The 19,844-nt window shown below is 44.1% G+C and overlaps 1 protein-coding gene across 1 annotated transcript in view; it reads right to left on the minus strand.

The window, feature by feature from the left end:
• GPR158 (G protein-coupled receptor 158) overlaps nucleotides 1–19,844 on the minus strand; it is a 115,442-nt gene that overhangs the window by 21,579 nt on the left and 74,019 nt on the right. The window contains exons 5-6 of the mRNA XM_053409878.1: nucleotides 18,293–18,361; nucleotides 12,163–12,272 (exon numbers count right to left, since the gene is read on the minus strand). Coding sequence (XP_053265853.1) covers nucleotides 12,163–12,272; nucleotides 18,293–18,361 — 179 coding nt within the window. The remainder of the gene's footprint in view (nucleotides 1–12,162; nucleotides 12,273–18,292; nucleotides 18,362–19,844) is intronic.

Here is a 19,844-nt window from a genome sequence, read left to right on the forward strand (position 1 = left end):
GACTCTGAGGGTCAGGGAGAGAACAGAACTCTGTGTGCCTGCTCTATACTCCCTAAGCCAGTCTGCTGCCCTCAAATGTTGTGGAAGACACTGTCCATTTGCCAGTGATGAACACTCAACTCCTGTTTTTTTGGACATGGGTTTGGGGTGTGTGTGAACCGTTTTGTCTGTTGCCTCAGGCGGCAAAATGTCTTGGACCTGCCCTGCCAATAGCACATAAATGTGTGTTTGGGGAAGAGCAGAGCGCTGCATGATTGGTAAAACCCCCAGTTACCCCACCATTATTTCTGCTACCTATCGGCTACATGCACCGGAGAAAACAAACATACCATAAAAGCCAAGGGCATCTTTACAGAATTCTGTATCTATAAAGTGTGCAGTATGTAAGGATCAAATAAATATCAGTTACACCAATTATTTTTAGAACACCGGGGTGTCCTGTTTCTTACCCATGTCATCAACAAAAGAGCCTGGGAGAATTGAGATAAAAATCTAGCGAACCGCTGAGCCGGAAGAAAAGTCACACCTACTATTTACAACAATGTAAATTATTCACTCCCACAAATTTTCCCCCTCCCCTGCCGCAATACATTCTGCATTTTGGATCTTTCTTCTGGCTTTTGGATGTTGTCATCATCGCTACCCCCTTATATAACCCTGACCTCACTGCTTACTTGTTTCTATGGTGGGCAGGAGGTGAGCCCCACGCGATCTGGGAAGCTAGGCAGGGCTGTGTCTGACTGGTACCTGAATAAGCAGACAGACGGTGAAGTCTGAGTGCTGCAAGCAAGGCTTGACACCTTTCCCTCCCTCCCAGCCAGGTGGTGGGGCAGGAAAAGGAAACTGCCAGGAGAGTAAGGCTTTGAATGGCTCCTAGCCCCAATGGATCTCATAACTATAACTTTAAGAACTGGTACCAGAGCTTGCTTTCCCCCTCCTCTATCCCCATCTCTTTTTCTTTCTGTGCCACATCTTTTAGATTCTCTCTTTTTTTCAGTCTTAACTTCAGCTCTACACATTTCCACATCAGTTTGCAATTTTTTTATTAAAAAAAAGTAATAATGAAAATTCACCAGCATTTCAGTGCAAATTTCTCCAAATATACACTTTTTCGTGTGTGCAATCTTGCCCAGCGGAAACAATTTTGCAAAGCAAAATCTTCCCTAACACACTTTTTTCTCTGTTATTTACACACACACAATGTGCACACTTTAAGATATGTGTTTTTTTCCACACATTACTTGACTAGAGAACTTCTTTGCAAAATTCGGAGAAGTTCAAAGGATGGTTGTATTTTGGTTCGCACCTTGTTTTGGAAAGTGCGGGATGGGTACATTCACCTTTACATGGGAATTAAGTCATATTTCTCCCCCATCACTAGAAAGGGCTGTGGCAGCTTGGCAGTGCATTCCCTTCTCCTCCCTGTTATTTGTCTCCCTTCCCAGTGGGGCTTGTTCGCGTGCTGCTTAGCTGTGCTTGGCAGTCTGAAGGAGGAGAGAGAGAGAAAGATGGCTTAGGAAAGAGGGGAACAGATTGGCCAGGGCAGTGTTTTCCCTTCTCCTCCTCCTCCTTTTCTGCTGTTACTTGGCTTCCTAACAGGCTGTGCTCACACACTGCTCTGACTGGGGGCCTTGGCTTGCAGTCAGAGAGAAAATGATGAACTGCACCAGCCTGAACTTTGGGCGAGTCAAGGAAAGAGCAGAGAAGTTGAAAATTACACAGCCCAAATCAATCTGCTCCCTTGCCCAGGTAGGCCCAAAAATCTCCAGTGCCAACAGCAGGATTTATTTTATTTTATTTATCTTATTTATTTATATGTGTTCGTTGTTGTTGGCATCTGTCTGCGTTGAGAGAGTACACTTCCGGGGAATGAAGTCAAACCGCTGTGTTAATCAATCAACCAACCAACCAACCAACCAACCAACCAACCAGTTTATTACAGTCATAGACCAGCAGTCAGAGAATAGAATATTAAGTGGATAAAAAAACAACCTGATAATTAAAACAGATTAAAAACTAAAAACAAATAAAAACATTCAGTTAAAACAACTGTAAGAGCCTAAGAACTAGAAGACTCGCAGTTAAAACAACTGTAAGAGGCTGCAGAGTAGAAGCCTCTGAAATAGAGGACACTCACAGTATTAGAAACTGATGTGCAAATATGGTTAAAACAGACAATTAAAACAATGTACAACAATAAATTTAGACACACTGTGCAACAATAAACTATCCCAGGGAGTTGACTCAGAGTCACCCATGGAAACGGGTTTGGGGATTTTTGGTGCTGTGTTAACAGCACCAAAGCGACCTCTCTAGGCAGTGTCTATGGAGGTCCTTGGGCCCAAAGGAAAGCAGTATGCTTGGCACCAGCAGGACTGCAGGAGATGCTGGAAGGAGGAATACAAGGACTCCACTCTGGATTTGTGTAGGGTTTACTCCTTTGCCTTTTCTTTTCCCAGTGGAAGTTTAGGATCAGAGTTTTCCTTCTCTTGAAGGGCTACCTTTCCAGGTCCCTCTATAGCATGTGCAGAAACCCCCTTCTTGATCACTGGAACCACTCTTGGTCTCGTCTGCTCAATCCGCTGGAGCCTGTACAGTGGTACCTCTGGTTGCAAACGGGATCCGTTCCGGAGGCCCATTCACAACATGAAAAGCCCGCAACCTGAAGCGCCGTATTTGCGCAGGTGCGCGGTGCGATTTGGCGCTTGTGCAAATGTACGAAGTGTGATTGGCAAAACCCGGAAGTAACCCTATCCAGTACTTCCCGGTCACCATGGGACGCAACCTGAAAAAACGTAACATGAAGCAAACGTAACATGAGGTATGACCGTATTTGCATGCAGGGGGGTCCCCAACTCAACAAGGGTTTGAGACCCATCGGCTATCCCCATCTGGTTGAGCTGGCCAGTCAAAGCTGTTCCCCAGGGTGTGGCCACAGTCGCATGCTGACATCTCCTGGGAGCCACAGGTGAGAGCTGAATGCAGGGTGGGGACCAAAGGTAGACAAACTAAACCAGAAGGAGCATGATGTGCCCCCTGCTAGAGGTACCGCCCCTCCCCATCCCACCTTTTTCTCCAAGAAGCTCAAGGTGTCGTATCTGGTCCCTACCCTGCCTTATTTAATTACCACGACAATCATATGGGCTAGGTTAGGCTGAGAGGCAGTGATTGGCCCAAGTATTTCTAAACTGCTTAAACTGTTTTTTTTAAAAAAAAAAACCTCTTAGCAGTATAGATACAAAAAACACAACATAAAATAGTACAATAAAACAGAAACAAAACAGTGAAATAGTATTATAAAAACAGAAAACAGAATTATGAAGAAAGAAACTCAGCAATAGTGAGGTTCCAGCTTACGGGTCAGGGCAAAAATATATGTCTTTGCAATATGGCTGAAGCTACTGATGGATGATATTGGGACGCGGGTGGCGCTGTGGTCTAAACCACTGAGCCTAGAGCTTGCCGAACGGAAGGTCGGCGGTTCGAATCCCCGCGATGGGGTGAGCTCCCATTGCTTGGTCCCAGCTCCTGTCAACCTAGCAGTTCAAAAGCACATCAAAGTGCAAATAGATAAATAGGTACCGCTCCGGCGGGAAAGTAAACGGCGTTTCCGTGCACTGCTCTGGTTTCACCAGAAGCGACTTAGTCATGCTGGCCACATGACCCGGAAAAACTGTCTGCAGACAAATGCCGGCTCCCTTGGCCAGTAAAGCGAGATGATAGAATCATAGAGTTGGAAGAGACCACAAGGGCCATCGAGTCCAACCCCCTGCCAAGCAGGAAACACCATCAGAGCACTCCTGACATATGGTTGTCAAGCCTCTGCTTAAAGACCTCCAAAGAAGGAGACTCCACCACACTCCTTGGCAGCAAATTCCACTGTCGAACAGCTCTTACTGTCAGGAAGTTCTTCCTAATGTTTAGGTGGAATCTTCTTTCTTGTAGTTTGGATCCATTGCTCCGTGTCCGCTTCTCTGGAGCAGCAGAAAACAACCTTTCTCCCTCCTCCATGTGACATCCTTTTATATATTTGAACATGGCTATCATATCACCCCTTAACCTCCTCTTCTCCAGGCTAAACATGCCCAGCTCTCTTAGCCGTTCTTCATAAGGCATCGTTTCCAGGCCTTTGACCATTTTGGTTGCCCTCCTCTGGACACGTTCCAGTTTGTCAGTGTCCTTCTTGAGATGAGCACCGCAACCCCAGAGTCATTTGCGACTGGACTTAACTGTCAGGGGTCCTTTACCTTTACCTTACTGATGGATGATGCATTGTAGGTGGCAGGATAAGAACCCAAGAAGGTGGTTAAACTTGTGGCCCTACAGTGCCCACCAGCTCCAGCCAGCATGACCAATGGTCAGAGATGACAGGGGTTGTAGCTCAGCAACATCTGGAGGAAAACTGGTTAGTCCCCACTGCTTTAGGTATATGTCTCTTTTCTGCCACCTGATTGTGAACCTGTCTGCCTGTCCGCCCAGGGTTTTTTAAGAGAGCCGGACAGACTTGCTAAGTGTCATTTGCTTTCCATAGTTCCAAGTGTGCTCCAAGACCAGCTGACGCTGATTTGCAACCCATCTACACAGCAGATGGGGCTGACGGGAGAGCCAGCACATTTTTATTCTTTGCCAGATTAGGTAACGTCCCTTGCTTTGTATAAATGTGCTGGACAGGAAGCCAAAGCTCTCATGCATATGTGCCCTGAGGGATCTATAGAAAACTGTTTTCTTGGCTAGGAAAAACAAAGTCTCAGGAACCAAAGTGACAATGAAATGATGCCAAAAAGAATGATTATTTGAAGCTGAACAACTATGCATGTAAGCAAATGTGGGTATATGTGCATCAAATGCAAAACTACAAATTACAGTTATAAACTCTGCAAGCTATAGCAGCTATACAAAAAACAAAGAAGTCTTCCAGACAATGCAAATAATAACTGATGATATCTCCAGGATTAGATCTAGCTTCATGCTTCATCAGAATCAAATGGAAGAATTATTTGGGGGAGGGGCAGCCATTAATTCCTGCCACCCATCAATTATTCAACATACACTATCTGAATTGTTTGCAAAACAACATTATAAGGCTTATTAGGTGGATACGGAGGTGCTGCTGTTGCTAAGGGCACTTGGCATCTTCCCTGCTGCGGAGATTCACTCTCTTCCAACAGGAGCATCTTACAGCAATAAACGTAGGTCCAGGAACACAGTAAATGATGCACTGTGCCTTTAACAGTTGTGTGTCTGGCACAAATTAAACAGGGTAAGCCTTTTCTAGTATGGAAACACTATCATAGGGAAAGCTTCACCTGTGGACATTCCGTCTGTCAGACATCTTATTACTTGTGCGTGGCCCCTTATTTGCTTTCGGGCCCCATACTTTAGCACGGCAGCTTATAACATTAAGAATGCTGATTTATTTTATTTTTATATTTGCTAAGGACAAACTTAACAAACTAAAAGCTTCATTTGGAGGAACTTGAACTTAACTAGTTAATTCTGTAAAAGGACATACTGAAATTAGTTCCATTTTGGACAGGATAGACTAGAACTAGAACATGTTGCTTTTAAAAATGAGCTTGTCAGGCACTGCCTGTGGCCCCCAGAAAGTTGTCTAATGGCCTTCAAAACAATCGCAGACAAAGTCCACCTGGACAGGAGCTTGTGCAGGTCACATCTTGTGGGATGCCTTCAAAGTGTACATCCAAATACTAATACACCCTACATTACAGATGGGTCACTGTCTTTGTCATAGTTTTCTTCTTAAACAATTATAAAATCCTTCATATTGTATTGGTGCTGGGGCAAGCTAATTATTTGCTTCTAAAAAGCACTGAGAGATCACTATCTCACCCATCAGCCATTTGCCTACTTTTTCCCTTATCAAAGTTTTCCAGAACAAGGAGTACAAAAGATTTCAAGGTCAATATTTATCAGGAAGCTTGCACATGAAAATAGATCTGAGTCATGGTCTCTAGTAATCCTCTCCTGCACAATGCATTCAAAACTTCCTTTATAACCACCGGGTCCAAATTGGAGTCAACTGTTTCAGCTGAATTTGCACCTCTTATAGCAAAACCTTGTGGAACCAAGCAACCTGCCAGTTCAGACTAGGCTTGAGAGAACAAAGCTATTAGATGTGGCACTGTTCAAAATTCAGGCAGTGCTTGCTCCCTAGATAACTTCTTTTGCTGTTTAAAAACCAACAGGAGTTTCATGACAAATTTCTTCACATGCAGGAAATATATTTTTATACTGGCTCTCTTTTAAAAAACAAAAACACAGATATGTTTTAAAAATGTATCAGAGCCGAAAAATAAAATTCACCTTCTTAGCTGTGCATGTTTAGTCAGTAGTATAGTTGTGCATAGCGAAGGCTCCTAATAATCTCCAAGACTAATAAATGATTTAGAAAAAGGGACCGTGAACCTTTTTGAACAAAGTGGGCACATCTTGAATTTTGAGAAAATGTTGTGGGCACCCGTCACAAAAGACTGCTGGGGGGCACCATGCACGCAACACAAAATAAATTTTAAAATATTTCCTATTTTTGTTCTTATTGGCTGTCAATGTATTCACTTTTTCTGCTTTGATATGGAAGGGTTTTCCCTAGTAAATGAAAGCCATTGCTTCAAGAAAGTCCCCTCACCCTGGCCACTTGTTCCTCTCTGATTTACTAGGCACTTTGAGAAGTCGTGCTGGAAGAATACTAACAGTGCCATTTAATATGACACTATGCAATTCTTCTAGTGGGTTTTCCAAGTAAATTAATTAGATAGCCACTTATTACTAAAGTCAAGCTTTTCACCACAAAAAGACCAATGGGCTTTCATGAGCCTGGTGAAAAGTTGATTCTGAATATAACAACAAAGCTAACTTCTATGCATGTGCTGTTGCATGAAAAGTCTTGTGAGACATTTTGGAACACTGCAATCCTGCGGCACGTTTACACGGAAGCGTGTCCAAGTATGTTCAGTGAGACTTACTGCTAAGAAAGATTGGCAGTTAGAGGACTATTCCTACGGGATGGAGATGGAAATGACCCATCTCTTTCAAAAAGGCAAAAAACAAAGGTAAATTGATAGGAAAATAATGTGCACTGCCAACCTCTGAAAAGCTATGGCAGAAGGAAAGATTCTTTCTGCTCTGATTAAGCTCACTTTGGCAAGAGGCTCTGCAAGCAAAAAGGTACCCAGCTGTGGAGTGCTCCTGCATGAGACCAGACTTTACCTCTGCATATATTATGCATGCTATTGATTATTGTCACTTAAACAGATCAATTAACTTCAAGCTCTAGTGGAGATGAGTTCCTTTAATTATACTCTGTGCTTCAAATAGAAGTGCATATCCTTTTTCTAGTGGATAAGGGAGATTTACAATTTCCTGAATACTATCCTCGTTCACCTTTTTTATTCCAAAGGGAGAGGCTTCATTTCAATAAGGGTATATGTAAGTTTCTGAACTTAAGCAGGAATAAACAGATGCACAAATATAGGATTTTTTAAGGGGAGGGGCATCTGACTTGACAGCAGTACAAGCAGAAAGGATCTAGGAGTCTTGGTAGACTGCAAGCTTTAATATAAGACAACAGTGTGATGCAGCAGCAAAAAAAGCCATACCATTAGCTTCAAATATCTAAAGCATGGGTAGGCAAACTAAGGTCTGGGGGTTGGATCCGGCCCAATCGCCTTCTAAATCCAGCCCATGCGACAGTCCGGGAATCAGCATGTTTTTACATGAGTAGAATGTGTCCTTTTATTTTAAAATGCATCTCTGGGTTATTTGTGGGGCCAGTGGCGGAGCTTCATGCTCCGGCACCGGGGGCCGAGAGCAGGTGGGGGCGGGGTGCACCGCCCGCAGGGGCAGGGAGTGCGTCCTGGGGGCAGGGCGCCCAGTGGGGGGCGCAGCCACGATGGCGCCGTGGGGATCATGCTGCCGGGGACAGTGGGCTCCCCCCGCACTCCTCTTCCTCTGCCAGTGTGTGGGGCCTGGTGTTTTTACATCTCTGGCTTATTTGTGGGGCATAGGAATCGTTCATTCCCCCCCCCAAAAAAATATATAGTCCGGCCTCCATAAGGTCTGAGGGATAGTGGACCAGCCCCCTTCTGAAAAAGTTTGCTGACCCCTGAAAAGGGCCGTCACATGGAACACAGAGCAAACTTGTTTTCCACTGCTTCCAAGGGCTAAGACCCAAACCACTGGATTCAAATTACAAGAAAGGAGATTCTGACCAAACATCAGGAAGAACTTTCTTTCCATGAACTTCCTTATCTTCACTTATCTAGCTGTGCAATCCTACAGATATCTACTCAAAAGTAGCTCCCTAGCATTTACATCTAAGTTTGTGGGTTTCAGGACTGCAGCCTTAGGAGCCAAGCCCATCAAAGAGATAACAAAAATACAACTCGCCTGTGTGTTCCTATGATCTGTAAACAAGTAAAACAATCAACAGACTAGAAGTTATTGGCAGGGCACATGTTTTGCATCAGTGAAGCCCCCAGGGTGTTCCTGAGAATCTCCAGGTAAAAAAGGAGCAGGGTTGAAGAAAATCTCTCCTGAGAGATTAGACAGCTGCTGCAGCTTCCAGTCAGAACCAACAATCCTGAGCTAAATGGACGAGTGCCCTGAATTCCAAAGTAGATGTGACTGGCCTTTGGCTGTTCATCTTGAGTTTCGCATCCATTCTAGATCAAGACCATGATGTGGGTGGAGACAAGCATTTTTCCTTTGACTCCACCATGATCTTGATCTGGACACACAAACACACACGGGGCAGGCAGGTGCTGCTGTTTGCCCCAAGGAGACCATTGTCATTAGCACTAATAGCAAACAGCGGTTGTGGTGGATCCTGGGACAAATAGGTGGTACAGGGGGCCCTGATGCAGATCAGGATTGCACCAGGGGGAAAGGGTTACGTTTCCTCTCCCCACATGCTATGGAATCAAGTTGCTCCCTTGCACAACCGCAATTTAACAATAGCAGCAACAAAAGAGGACGCACACACAAATCATGCAAAGTCTAATCAGGTCCTCAATGTCTGGCCCCAATCTAGCATTAAGCCACTTCATATGTCTGCCCAAAGCAGAGCTCCGTTGTCATTTCCCAGGCTCCCGCAAAAAGCCTCCAAGCCTTCTGCTGCTGCTTCTGTAGCATAACCAGTGACCTCAAGCTGTGCAGTGATACATCCCATTAACACTTCTGTAAACCGTTTAGTCTTGCTTTGAAGCCTGATGTAAGCCTGGCAGCTCTCTTTGCTTGGAATGCTACAAGTGATATAGCAGCAAAGATCATAGCGTGGCAAGTATAGGCATTACTACCAAAGTAAACATAATTTGTGTAGTTCTGTTTTCAAATGCACAAATGGAATGAGAGGGCAGCAGTATAACTCCAAGCTGTGCACAAATAATCCACAGGGAAATGATGGGATATATTTTTTTACACAGTGTGCTTTGGGCACAGGGTCAAGCTGCAGCTAAGGATGGATGAAGCTGCCATTTTCAAAGCCTCTTGGTTTATCATTTCCTCAGTCTTAAATTCAGTTCTCCCCGTTCCCACATCAGTTTGCAATTAAAAGTATTCAGGAAAATCCGGACTGAAAGAACATACTGAAATACTATTAAAATAAGACAGGGACACTGTTTGTGAGTTGCTCCTCTGTCCAGAAGTGTGGGGTATATCCTGTTTTGGATAGGATTACTCTCCCCATGAAGGAGAAGGTGCCCAGCCTGCAGACACTGTTAGAGAAAACGCTGCCATTGAAGGCACAAGCGCTCTCAGTGGCACAATGTACCTTCTGCTAGCTTCAGTTGGTAGCTCAAAGATAGTAGCACTTTCTGGACAGGGGTAGCCTGGCATTGGCTGTCTATGCTCTAGTAACCTGTAGTTTGGACTACCACAATGTGTTGTTGTAATAACATCAGAGGAGCCTTGCTGGATCTGCCTCAAGGACTGCCTCTTTCCATATGAACCTGAGGTCATCTTCTGAGTGTCATGGTCTGGTCTATGGGCGATTGAAGTCCCGGCTGAGGATGTTGGGACCGGGGGCAAGATGGCGGGGTGGGAGCAGGAACGAGAGTCCAGAAGCCAGGGATCTGAGGGTCAGGAAGCAGGGGGTCATGAAGTCAAGGGTCCAGGGGTCGAGAAGCAAGCAGTCAAGAAGACAAGGTCTGAGGATAAGGAAGCAAGAAGCCAAACACAGCAAGGCAGGAAACGTGTTGCTGTGGCAAAGAGCCGAAGGGAAATGCTGACCTTATATCCCTTCCCGGCTCTAGCCACCAGGTGCAGGGAGTTACCAAGCGGCCTCACCTGTGTGGCCGCGCCTTGCCTCTCCAGAACAAACTTAGGAAGACCCCAGTCCTGTGAAGCCCTACTGGTTACAGGGCCTGGCTCCTGCACGCACTCCTGACACTGAGGCCCTTCTTTGTGTGCCTCCTCCATGAGAAGAGGGTGGCAACACGAGAATGGGCCTTTTCTGCAGTGGCTCCCTGTTTGTGGAATACTCTCCCAGGAATGTTTGCCTGGCACCTTCATTATACACTTTTAGGTGCCAGACAAAAGCATTCCTCTTTAACCAGGCCTTTGGCTGATTGACACCCAATGCCCTTTTAAAATGTTTGTGAGGGTATTGGGTTGGTTTTTCTTTTTCTTTTGATTGTGTATTTTGTGCTTTTATATTGCGCTTTTATCTTGTGAACCACCCTGAGCCCTGCGAGTATAGGGCGGCACACAAATTTAGTAAATAAAATAAATCTGGCCAATCGCCCATCCAGTCCAGCATCATGTTCTCACAGTGGCCAACCAGATGTCTCTGCTAGAAGGACCTGAGTACAACAATATTTGCCCTACCTCTGATTCTCAGCCACTGGCTCTCAGGGGCCTATGGCTGCCTACAGTGGAGGAAGAGCACAGCCATCATCGCTGGTATCCATTGACAGATATATTCTCCATGAATTTGCCCCTGCCTTAGAGGGAAAATTTTCCAGCTGTGGGGAGAGGGCTGTTACATCTCCCTGCAGCTGGAAGATTCAAAACCAAGGCAGCCATGGCAGCGGGCTGGCCCCAATCCACAACACAGAAAGGTAACCGGTATTCCAAAAGCCCGTAGAAGAGGCCAGCTTTTGTGAAACATTCAAATGAGATCGACATGGTTATGCTCAAATGGGACCTTGATAGCATCATCATCATCATCATCATTATTTTTGCCTTATTAGGCAACCATTTCTAGATAAAGCTTTAATCGCCAATCACATCTTACCAAGGAATTTATTGACAGCAGCCAGGTGGATTAATGCAAAGTTGACTCCCAGTGGATTAGGCACTGTTGCTGCTCCTGAAATTTCTACATCACTGCAGAACGTACATTATTAAAGTATTTCCTCCAAGGGCAACTTTTCCAATAGTTTCGTCCAGTGTATAATTAAATATCTCTCATAAACACACATTCTTGTGGAGCAATTCAGTTTCTGCCCAAGATGGATCAAACTGCAGGCATAGGCAAACTCGGCCCTTCAGATGTTTTGGGACTACAACTCCCATCATCCCTGACCGCTGGTCCTGTTAGCTAGGGATGATGGGAGTTGTAGTCCCAAAACATCTGGAGGGCTGAGTTTGCCTATGTCTGGATCAAAGGATCCACGGTTACATCAAAAGCACTGCTGCTTGCAGCAGCCGGGGGGGGGCATTATTTTTTACTCAGTTGTTTCTCCTGCACCATTTCAGGGCAGTACAAGGGAGAAACCCAAGGATTAGACCCCTACTCAGGAAATCTGAAGGGCTTCAGAACCTGTGGGTATAAAACCTCCAGCATCCCCACCCCATCCCAAAATGCCCCCTAAATGCTTTAGGAGTTTCTGCTGGTGGGAAAACTGGTGGCAGCAAGCTGGAGTTTCTCTTAAGGCAGAGTCCACCGCAGCCAAAGCGCTCCCCTCCATCAGTAAGATTGTGCTATTGGTTTCTAGACTACTGGGGAAATTAAGCATAGGCTTCCGAAGGCAGATGAAAACTTTGAAGAAGTCTGTTTTCCGTGCCCAAAAAATATATAAAAATCACAGATCATCACTGCAATCTCCTCTGTACATGTGTGCGCACACACACACACACACGCAAAACGAAATTACACAGAAATTACACTTCACCCAGAAACAAAAATGATAACATATGTAGTACCTGTGCAGCTTGAGTGTAGCAGTTCCGTAAACAGTAGTAAATCCCAAAAGGCGAACCCATCTTAGGAGAACACAGCGAAATGTGCTTGGCTCAAAGTACAAAATGATAACCTATAAAACAAAACAAAAGACATACAGAAGATATGTAGCAGCTTCAGGTGACTCACATAAGCCCTTCCTGGTTCATAAACAGAACGAGGGTTGGACACTGGGAGCTGCACTTTTTCCAGTGTTCTTGAGTGATTTCTGAGTTCGCTGCTACTTTATCTTTCTGAGTTTGCTGCTTACTTATCTTTCGCAGCCTAAATTGAAGGAGTGTAAAGAGCAGTCTAGCCCATTCAGTTGCAGCTGACTATACGGTAATATTTAATGAAGAAATAAAAGCCCACTATTTATAACGTGAAATAAGCACCCATGCTGATGTGTAGATAATAGCAATAAACAAACTTGCTGCCAGAGTGGTTCAATTAAGTGGTATGTGCCTGCTTAACTAAAAATGAATGTTTTAATAAAGTGTCTTGAAGGGAAAGTTATAGCATAGCATCTCCCCTCCTTGATAATTTTTAATCATCGCTTTTTGGCTTTCAGACTACACATCACTTTCCTTTCATTTCCCCTATGGAGCACGATGCTGCGCTGTTAGTGAATTTGCCTTGGAATAGAACAATAAAGAACAAAAGCTCTTAGTACAAAGAGTCTTACTTGGGATTTTTGATTTGCTTAGGCCGGAAGCTCTCCAGCAAGGTGGAAAGGTGAAGGAAAAGTCAGGACTCCTGCACCTTTCAAAGCTGCAGAGATGAATTTCAGCACGTGCAGCTTGTTATGCATTTATGCCTGCCAAAATCCTCTGTTCTGTACAAGTGCAGAAGGTTCAGGAGTCCTGTCCTCTTTTTCACCTGGTCATTCTACTTCGCCAGGAGCACCGGAATCCAAGCTTTGGAGCTTCTCAGATTTCTCAGATCTGACTGCTTAACCACAGCCAAGCACGACTCTCTTTCCTTTTACTGGGGAGAGCCTGCTGCAGCCATGTGTTAAGAGGCCCCACCAGGGATCTGTATAGACCCAGCTAGCCACTCTGTTAAGTTACCAATGTCTCAGCGGAGGCTGAATTCAGTAAGAAAGGGTTTGAGAGACAATGCAAGGCAGAGCAAGGCAGAGGGAAAGCTTCTAAAGTTGTTGTTGGCATCTGTCTGTCTTGAGGGATAACAGAGCGTGCCTCCAGGGGTTAACTCAAATCAATGAGCTAGCAGAACCAAAGTGACCTCCTCGGGGCACAAGCCGGAGCAGTATGTATGGAGGCCCTGGGCTGCCCAGATGACAAGACCCTCCCCCCCTTGGCCTCACTGATGTCACCCAGAGGAAAGCAGAGCAATGTGTTTGGCACCAGCTTAGCTCCAGAAGGAGGCATAAAAGGCCATCTAACCATTTTAGGGTCTCCGCTCCAGATTTGTGTAGGGTTTACTCCTCAAACAAGCCAATAACCTGGGCTGAAAGAACCAACCAACCAACCCAGAACTTGAATAACTTGAATAGCTTGAATAAGTGTGTTGGATACAGCTCTCATCATCCCTGACCATTGCCCATGCTGGCTAGGAAAGATGGGACTTGGAGTACAGTAACACCTGGAGAACCACAGGTTCCCCACACCTGAGGTGCACTCACCTCTTCATACTCAAGAGTTGTAGTTTTCTAACAAAGGGATTTCTCTTTTAAAAAAATTAAAACGGGTGTCCATATTTTGATGGGCTATCTCAGGCTGCCTCAAACTCGGCCCTCCAGATGATTTTGGCCTGCAACTCCCATGATCCTTAGCTAGCAGGGCCAGTGGTCATGGATGATGGGTACTGTAGTCTCAAAACATCTGGAGGGCCAAGTTTGAGGAAGCCTGGGCTAGTTATATTGGTCCTGACCAGTATGACTGTATTATGTGACAGTAAGAGCTAAAGATGTAGAGCAAGGTTTATTTATTTTATAGAATGCCAGACTAGGACCTGGGAGAGCAGGATTCAAATCCCCATATAGCCTCCTGGGTGACTTTGGGGCAGACACTGCCTCTCTCAGCCTGACCCACCACACAGGGATAAAATGGGACAAGGGAGAATTGTGAATGCCACACCTTGAGCTCTTTGAAGACAAGGTGGGATATAAATGTTAGCAGAATTTGTTTTCTGGGGGGTTTTATTGTAGGGGGATTGGAAAGTTGTCTATACAAGTGGATATAACAAGTATATAACATATGAAGAGGATAGATGAATGAATACAGCTACAATATGCCAAAAGGAGAATAACAACAGGCATTTCCAGCTTAGTCTATCTACAACAGCCATAGGCAAACTCCGGCCCTTCAGATTTTTGAGACTACAATTCTCATCATTTCCTGACCACTGCTAGCTAGGGATGATGGGAAATGTAGTTCCAAAACATCTGGAGGGCCAGAGTTTGCCTATGCCTGCTCCACAATAAGAGAGTTGGTTAACGTTAAGACATTTTCTGGTGTTCAAATAAGCTTCTAGTTACTTCAGATGTATAAAGTTAATTACAGGAGAATAAACTGTGGGAGGGGAGGGGAAATCAAAGTGTGCAACTCTAATTACTTTTCTAGCTGTTCTGTGGAGCAGGTATTAAAGGGAAACCGGTGTTCTTAAATGTCATCCCTCAGCTAATAAGTATCATAATAATTAATGGCTCTCTGAGCAAAGTTGCTTAAGGTCAGTTCTTTTAAATTCTAAATAAAGCCACTAAATGAAATTTTCAAAAGCATCCTGGTGACATGCCAAGTGGCATTCGCTTTAATTAGGGCCAACCTGCTTTATGTTCTCCGCACACTCATCCTAAACAAGTGACGAGGAAGGAAGTCTCATAGACTTGGGATAGCTAAGCGCTGTGGGTTCTAGTCCCACGTTGGGCCAAAAGAGTCCTGCATTGATGGAGGCTGGGTTGGATGGCCCTTGTGGCCCCTTCCAACTTTACAACTCTATGATTCTATTACTTCAGTGGCATTTCCTTCCATGTGCTTGAACAGCAATGCACACAAGAAACTAGTTCCATTCAGGGATGGATGGATGCAATGAACATGTAAATTTGAAGTCAATTTTAATCTGTAAATTTAGCTTATAATGTATATTTTTAAATGTCGCTTTTATTCGTGTTTCAATTTTATTTTTCTACTTTTATTTTTACTGACACTTACAATGTATATTTTTTACATTCTCTGTAAAGCACTTGGAGGTTTTTGTTTACAATCAAGTGGCATGCGAATTTTGTTAAATGCAATGAAATGTGCACTGTTTTGTTTTATTAAAAGAAGTAATGCAGCCCTAGGAGATGAGTCCTGAAACCCAAGAGGGGTTATTGCACTAAAATGTTTATCCGTGGGGCTTTGGTTCACTTTTGGAAAGACCAGATACAAAGCTTTATTGGCCGTGTGTGCATGCAGTATGCAAAATGGAGAGTCCCCATTCACACATATATACAACAGGGGAACCTGTTGACCTTCCAGATGTTGCTGGACTACAGCTCCTGATATCCCAGATTATTTGCCATGCTGGATTGAGCCAATGGAAGCTGGAGTTGAACAACATCTGGAAGGCCACAGTTCCCACCACAATATACTCATGTACAGCTTGCACACACATAGGCCCCATCGGCACTATACATTCTAAGCAGCATCATAACATGGCAAGCTGTCATGGCTCTGCCCCCCACCAAGTATATTTTGTTATGGGTGCTGAGAGTTGTTAGGGGACCTCATTCCTCTCACAGAGCTACCCCTTCCCAAGTGGTTTAAAAAGGAATCCCTCTTCCAAACAAGTGGAGGGGTCCTCACCTCACCCCTGCCTTGCAGGAACAGTAATTGAGGGAGGAGGGAAGGGAGAAGGAAGTTAGCCCAGGGAGACTTCAAAGATGAGAAGCATCCTAAGCCTCTTAGACTAGGAGCCAACGACCTCCACCCCCAAGATCTCTCTGAAGGAAAGACAAGGCTTTGGGGGCTCTGAGAGAACTCCTGAGTTGGGTGCTCTCATCTGGGGGAGATTTCAGAACAAGAAGACATAACACGGGGCAATAGTGTGCTCTGTTTCCAGTCATCTTAACAGAGCTATGGTATTAGGAGCGTGCAGGGGGTTACTTTTGGAATTTTGGTTTCCTTTCTTTTTTAAACGAAACAACAACACAACAGACTTCACAGGGATGCATTGGGCACTAGAAGTGGTAGTTATTATGCAAACTGAAACAACTGGCAACAGACGGGTGGAGAAAAAAGGATCAAAAGATAATAAAGGGGTGACAGAAACTAAATGCAAGAAGCTTTTCATCTAGGCCTCATTATAGGCTTTATACACAAAGCTCCACAAGCTGGTGCATAAATCTTGGATGGCAAGATCAAATGTTTGTTTCAATCAAGGAGATGAAAACAGAGTTATCTAACAGAAAAGTGTCGCCTCAGCATGTTTCCACATGAACAAACTCAAGAAGAACTGTACAACTATCCTTAGTTTTCCTTCTTCCCATACTTTTCCTAACATATATACTATGAGTGGCCTGGGTCACACGTAAGACTAAACCATGGCTTAGTGTTATGTATGAACCCTGCACAGCAGTTTAACTATAGTTACCGCTTTGTCTACAGCCAACAAACCAAGATCTGAAGCCATGGTTTGTTGTTTGCTTACAAACCTTGATTTGTTTTAACTATTGCTTGGCATTACATGTGAATCCAGTACCTTCTCCTTAACCATGGTTACTCTGAACACCTTAGCCAAGGACATTCCACAGACTACAAAGGCACAAGGCAAGAGCAGTTGGAAAAAAGAAACCAAATTTGTAGAAACCATGGTTTGCTTGATTACCGTGGAACCACCGATTGTTTACTCATGGTTTGTTGAACAAACGATGTGTCTTTATTCCTCTTCCTGTTTTTCTATGCCACTTTTCTCATCTCAGAAATGTAAGAGGCTAGAAATAGGCGAAGGTAGTTAGCATCTTTCCTTTACATGTTCTATAATGGCCATCTGTTCCCTAAGGTAGGTGTTCTAACCAAAACAAATCAGTGTCTTTCTTTTCTTGTATTGTTCCACAGTGTACCCACGTACAACAAAAATAGCAGTATGTTTTCTGAAAAATCCAGTGTCTATATATGTTGCTTGATTTTGAATGTTGGGCGGGGGAATTGAGTCAATTTCCCTGTTTTATAACAAATGCCAGAAGGGCAACAGATTATTTGGGTTTCCCTTCTATATACAAGACATATTGAAAGAACAGTAGACAGATTTTGTAGCTTAGTTTAGGCATCAATAGCTTTGTTTAAAGGGGAGGGGAGAGGGGATGCACAAAGTCCACAAGCTATTTTTCACAACCTGTTGGCTAATAAATAAGACTGGGAGCCACGGAAGCTCAGTATTTTCCTAAGTGTGCCCCTGTGTTGCTTTCCTTTTATATAGCTCTGCCTTGATCCAGCTCCTGTTTCTGAGGTGCTGATTGTCTACAATGGATCTGGGTACACCGTGTAACACCCTTAAGTTAAAAAGAAGAAAAGGAAATGGTTGTGGCGACTCCACAATTCTTCAGAGGATGGTGTGGGACAGGCTGCTGCAGTGTAAATTGCTACTGTGAGCAGCCCATGTCTAAGAGATTTCAGGAATGTATAAAGGGGAGGCAGTGGTGCCATGAGAGAAGGGCTTCAGACTCTACTTAGCAGGAAGGAGCTGCAGCGGATCCCAAACTTGGCAGGGCTATCTTATCATACTTTAAAGTGGGTAGAGTAAATACGCACTACCATCTAAAGCAGGAATGGGAAACCTGCAGCCTTCCAGATGCATTGGGCTGCAAATCCCATCTTCCCTGACCATTGAGCTGATGGGAACTGGAGTCCAACAGTACCTGGAGGATCACAGGTTCCTCAGCCCTGGTCTAAAGATCTCTGCCTAACCTCCAATGAGACCTTTTAAGCCCAGAGTCTCAAATTACCTAAGCACACCTCTAAGATGAGGGCCCTTCAGGCAATGATCGTTCATGTGAGGACAGGGGTGTGTGAAGATGCTCATCTGCAAAACATCGAAGGGAAGCACTGCATCTGATGCACAGCTCACGGCCTTGTCTTTTATACTCCTTAAGAACAAAACAGTGTAACTCACCGGGAAGTAAAGAAGCAGTGACCCAAACAGGATAGTCTCCAAGAGAACGAGACCAGATGCCTTAATGCTCTAGAAACGAAAACAAACGGGTACAAGAAATTAGACTGACACAGCCATTGCATTATTCGTTTCACGTTATCTTTAAAATATTTATAGCAGAAACATTAAGAGGCTTGCAGACGAAATGTCATATTGGTGGGTTATAATCAAGGTGAATAAATGTTACCGATTTTAGCACAAGACAGAGAAGACTGACCACCTAACAACCAGATTGGTAAATTAATTAACCCAAACACAGAATACCGGTGTTTAAACTGCTTTCAATACCTGTTAATATGTTTGCTTGTAAGCAGGTTCCCCTCATCAGGATTTACTTCCTAGCAAATAAGGTTGCAACATTAGCTCTATTGATATCAATATAATACAAGTCAGTGTAAACTGAAGCAGTCCATTTAAAATAGTTTAGTACAGATGCTTGGAGGCATAATCACATCCATTTCTCCTATATGATTTAAACAGATGGCAAATGTTCACCTGGGCTGGGCATTTTCTGTAGCTTCACTTTCCTAGAGGGAAACACCATTTCCCTCACCCCAAGCTATTTTATTTTACTGGGTGATTGAATTTATATCCCACCTTTTCTCCCCCCCACCCCCAGCCAGCAAGCACACCCGCAATAATAAACAAAACACAAAAAAAATTATAAAACAGCTTCAGTTAAAAATATTATTTCTTCCAGTGATCTCAGGATTGCCAGGAACATATTCTTCAGCCACCAAACGTCTGGGGTTTCAAATTTCTCCTGAAAGCTAATAATGTTGGAGACAGATGCACCTCACTGGAGAGGGCTTTGCAACATATAAATGAACCTACCCGGACCCTTAGATCATTATCTGAACTTAAAGGGGAATTTAATTATGATATATACATATCAAGGCTGAGAGATGGATACCAAAAATGACTGTAATGTACATGATATATGATTTTAGAGCTATTCTAATCGGTTGTGTATGTTTGCTTTTCACAGTCAGCTCTGCTACTGCTATCAAGTAAGTCCAAGGGCTTCTTGAGACAAGGCAGTTGCCCAGTAGCAGGTATAAGCAGCCCACCACAGCTGAAAAACTAGGGAACTGAAACCCTTTCCAAGGGGGAAAGCCTTACTTTTTTAAATGCCCCCAAACTCTCTTCTGGGGAGCAAAACTGCTTGCTGCTTTACGGTGGCCTGATTATCTCTTTGGCACTGCCTTTAATAATTTCAACTATTTTGGCTTGCAGAATCAGAGTACATGCAATTCATGGCTGCTGGCATTTTGGAATGTACATAATATTCAGAAGATAAATTGGAAGGCTATTCGTTCCCATTGCTTCTTTTCTTTTGCCTCTTCTCCTATACCACCAGGGTCATCAGAACAGCCTTCAGCAATGCATAAAGCAGTGGTCAAGGGAAAACAGAACCTGGAGGAGTTTAGGCATCCCCAATGAGTAATAAACTCTTGCTGCCATTCAATCATTTCTGCTGGGACCACTCAACTGCTTATTGCGCTAGGAGGGA

This window comes from Podarcis raffonei, chromosome 12, assembly GCF_027172205.1.
Source record: "Podarcis raffonei isolate rPodRaf1 chromosome 12, rPodRaf1.pri, whole genome shotgun sequence".
NCBI classification, from domain to species: domain Eukaryota; kingdom Metazoa; phylum Chordata; class Lepidosauria; order Squamata; family Lacertidae; genus Podarcis; species Podarcis raffonei.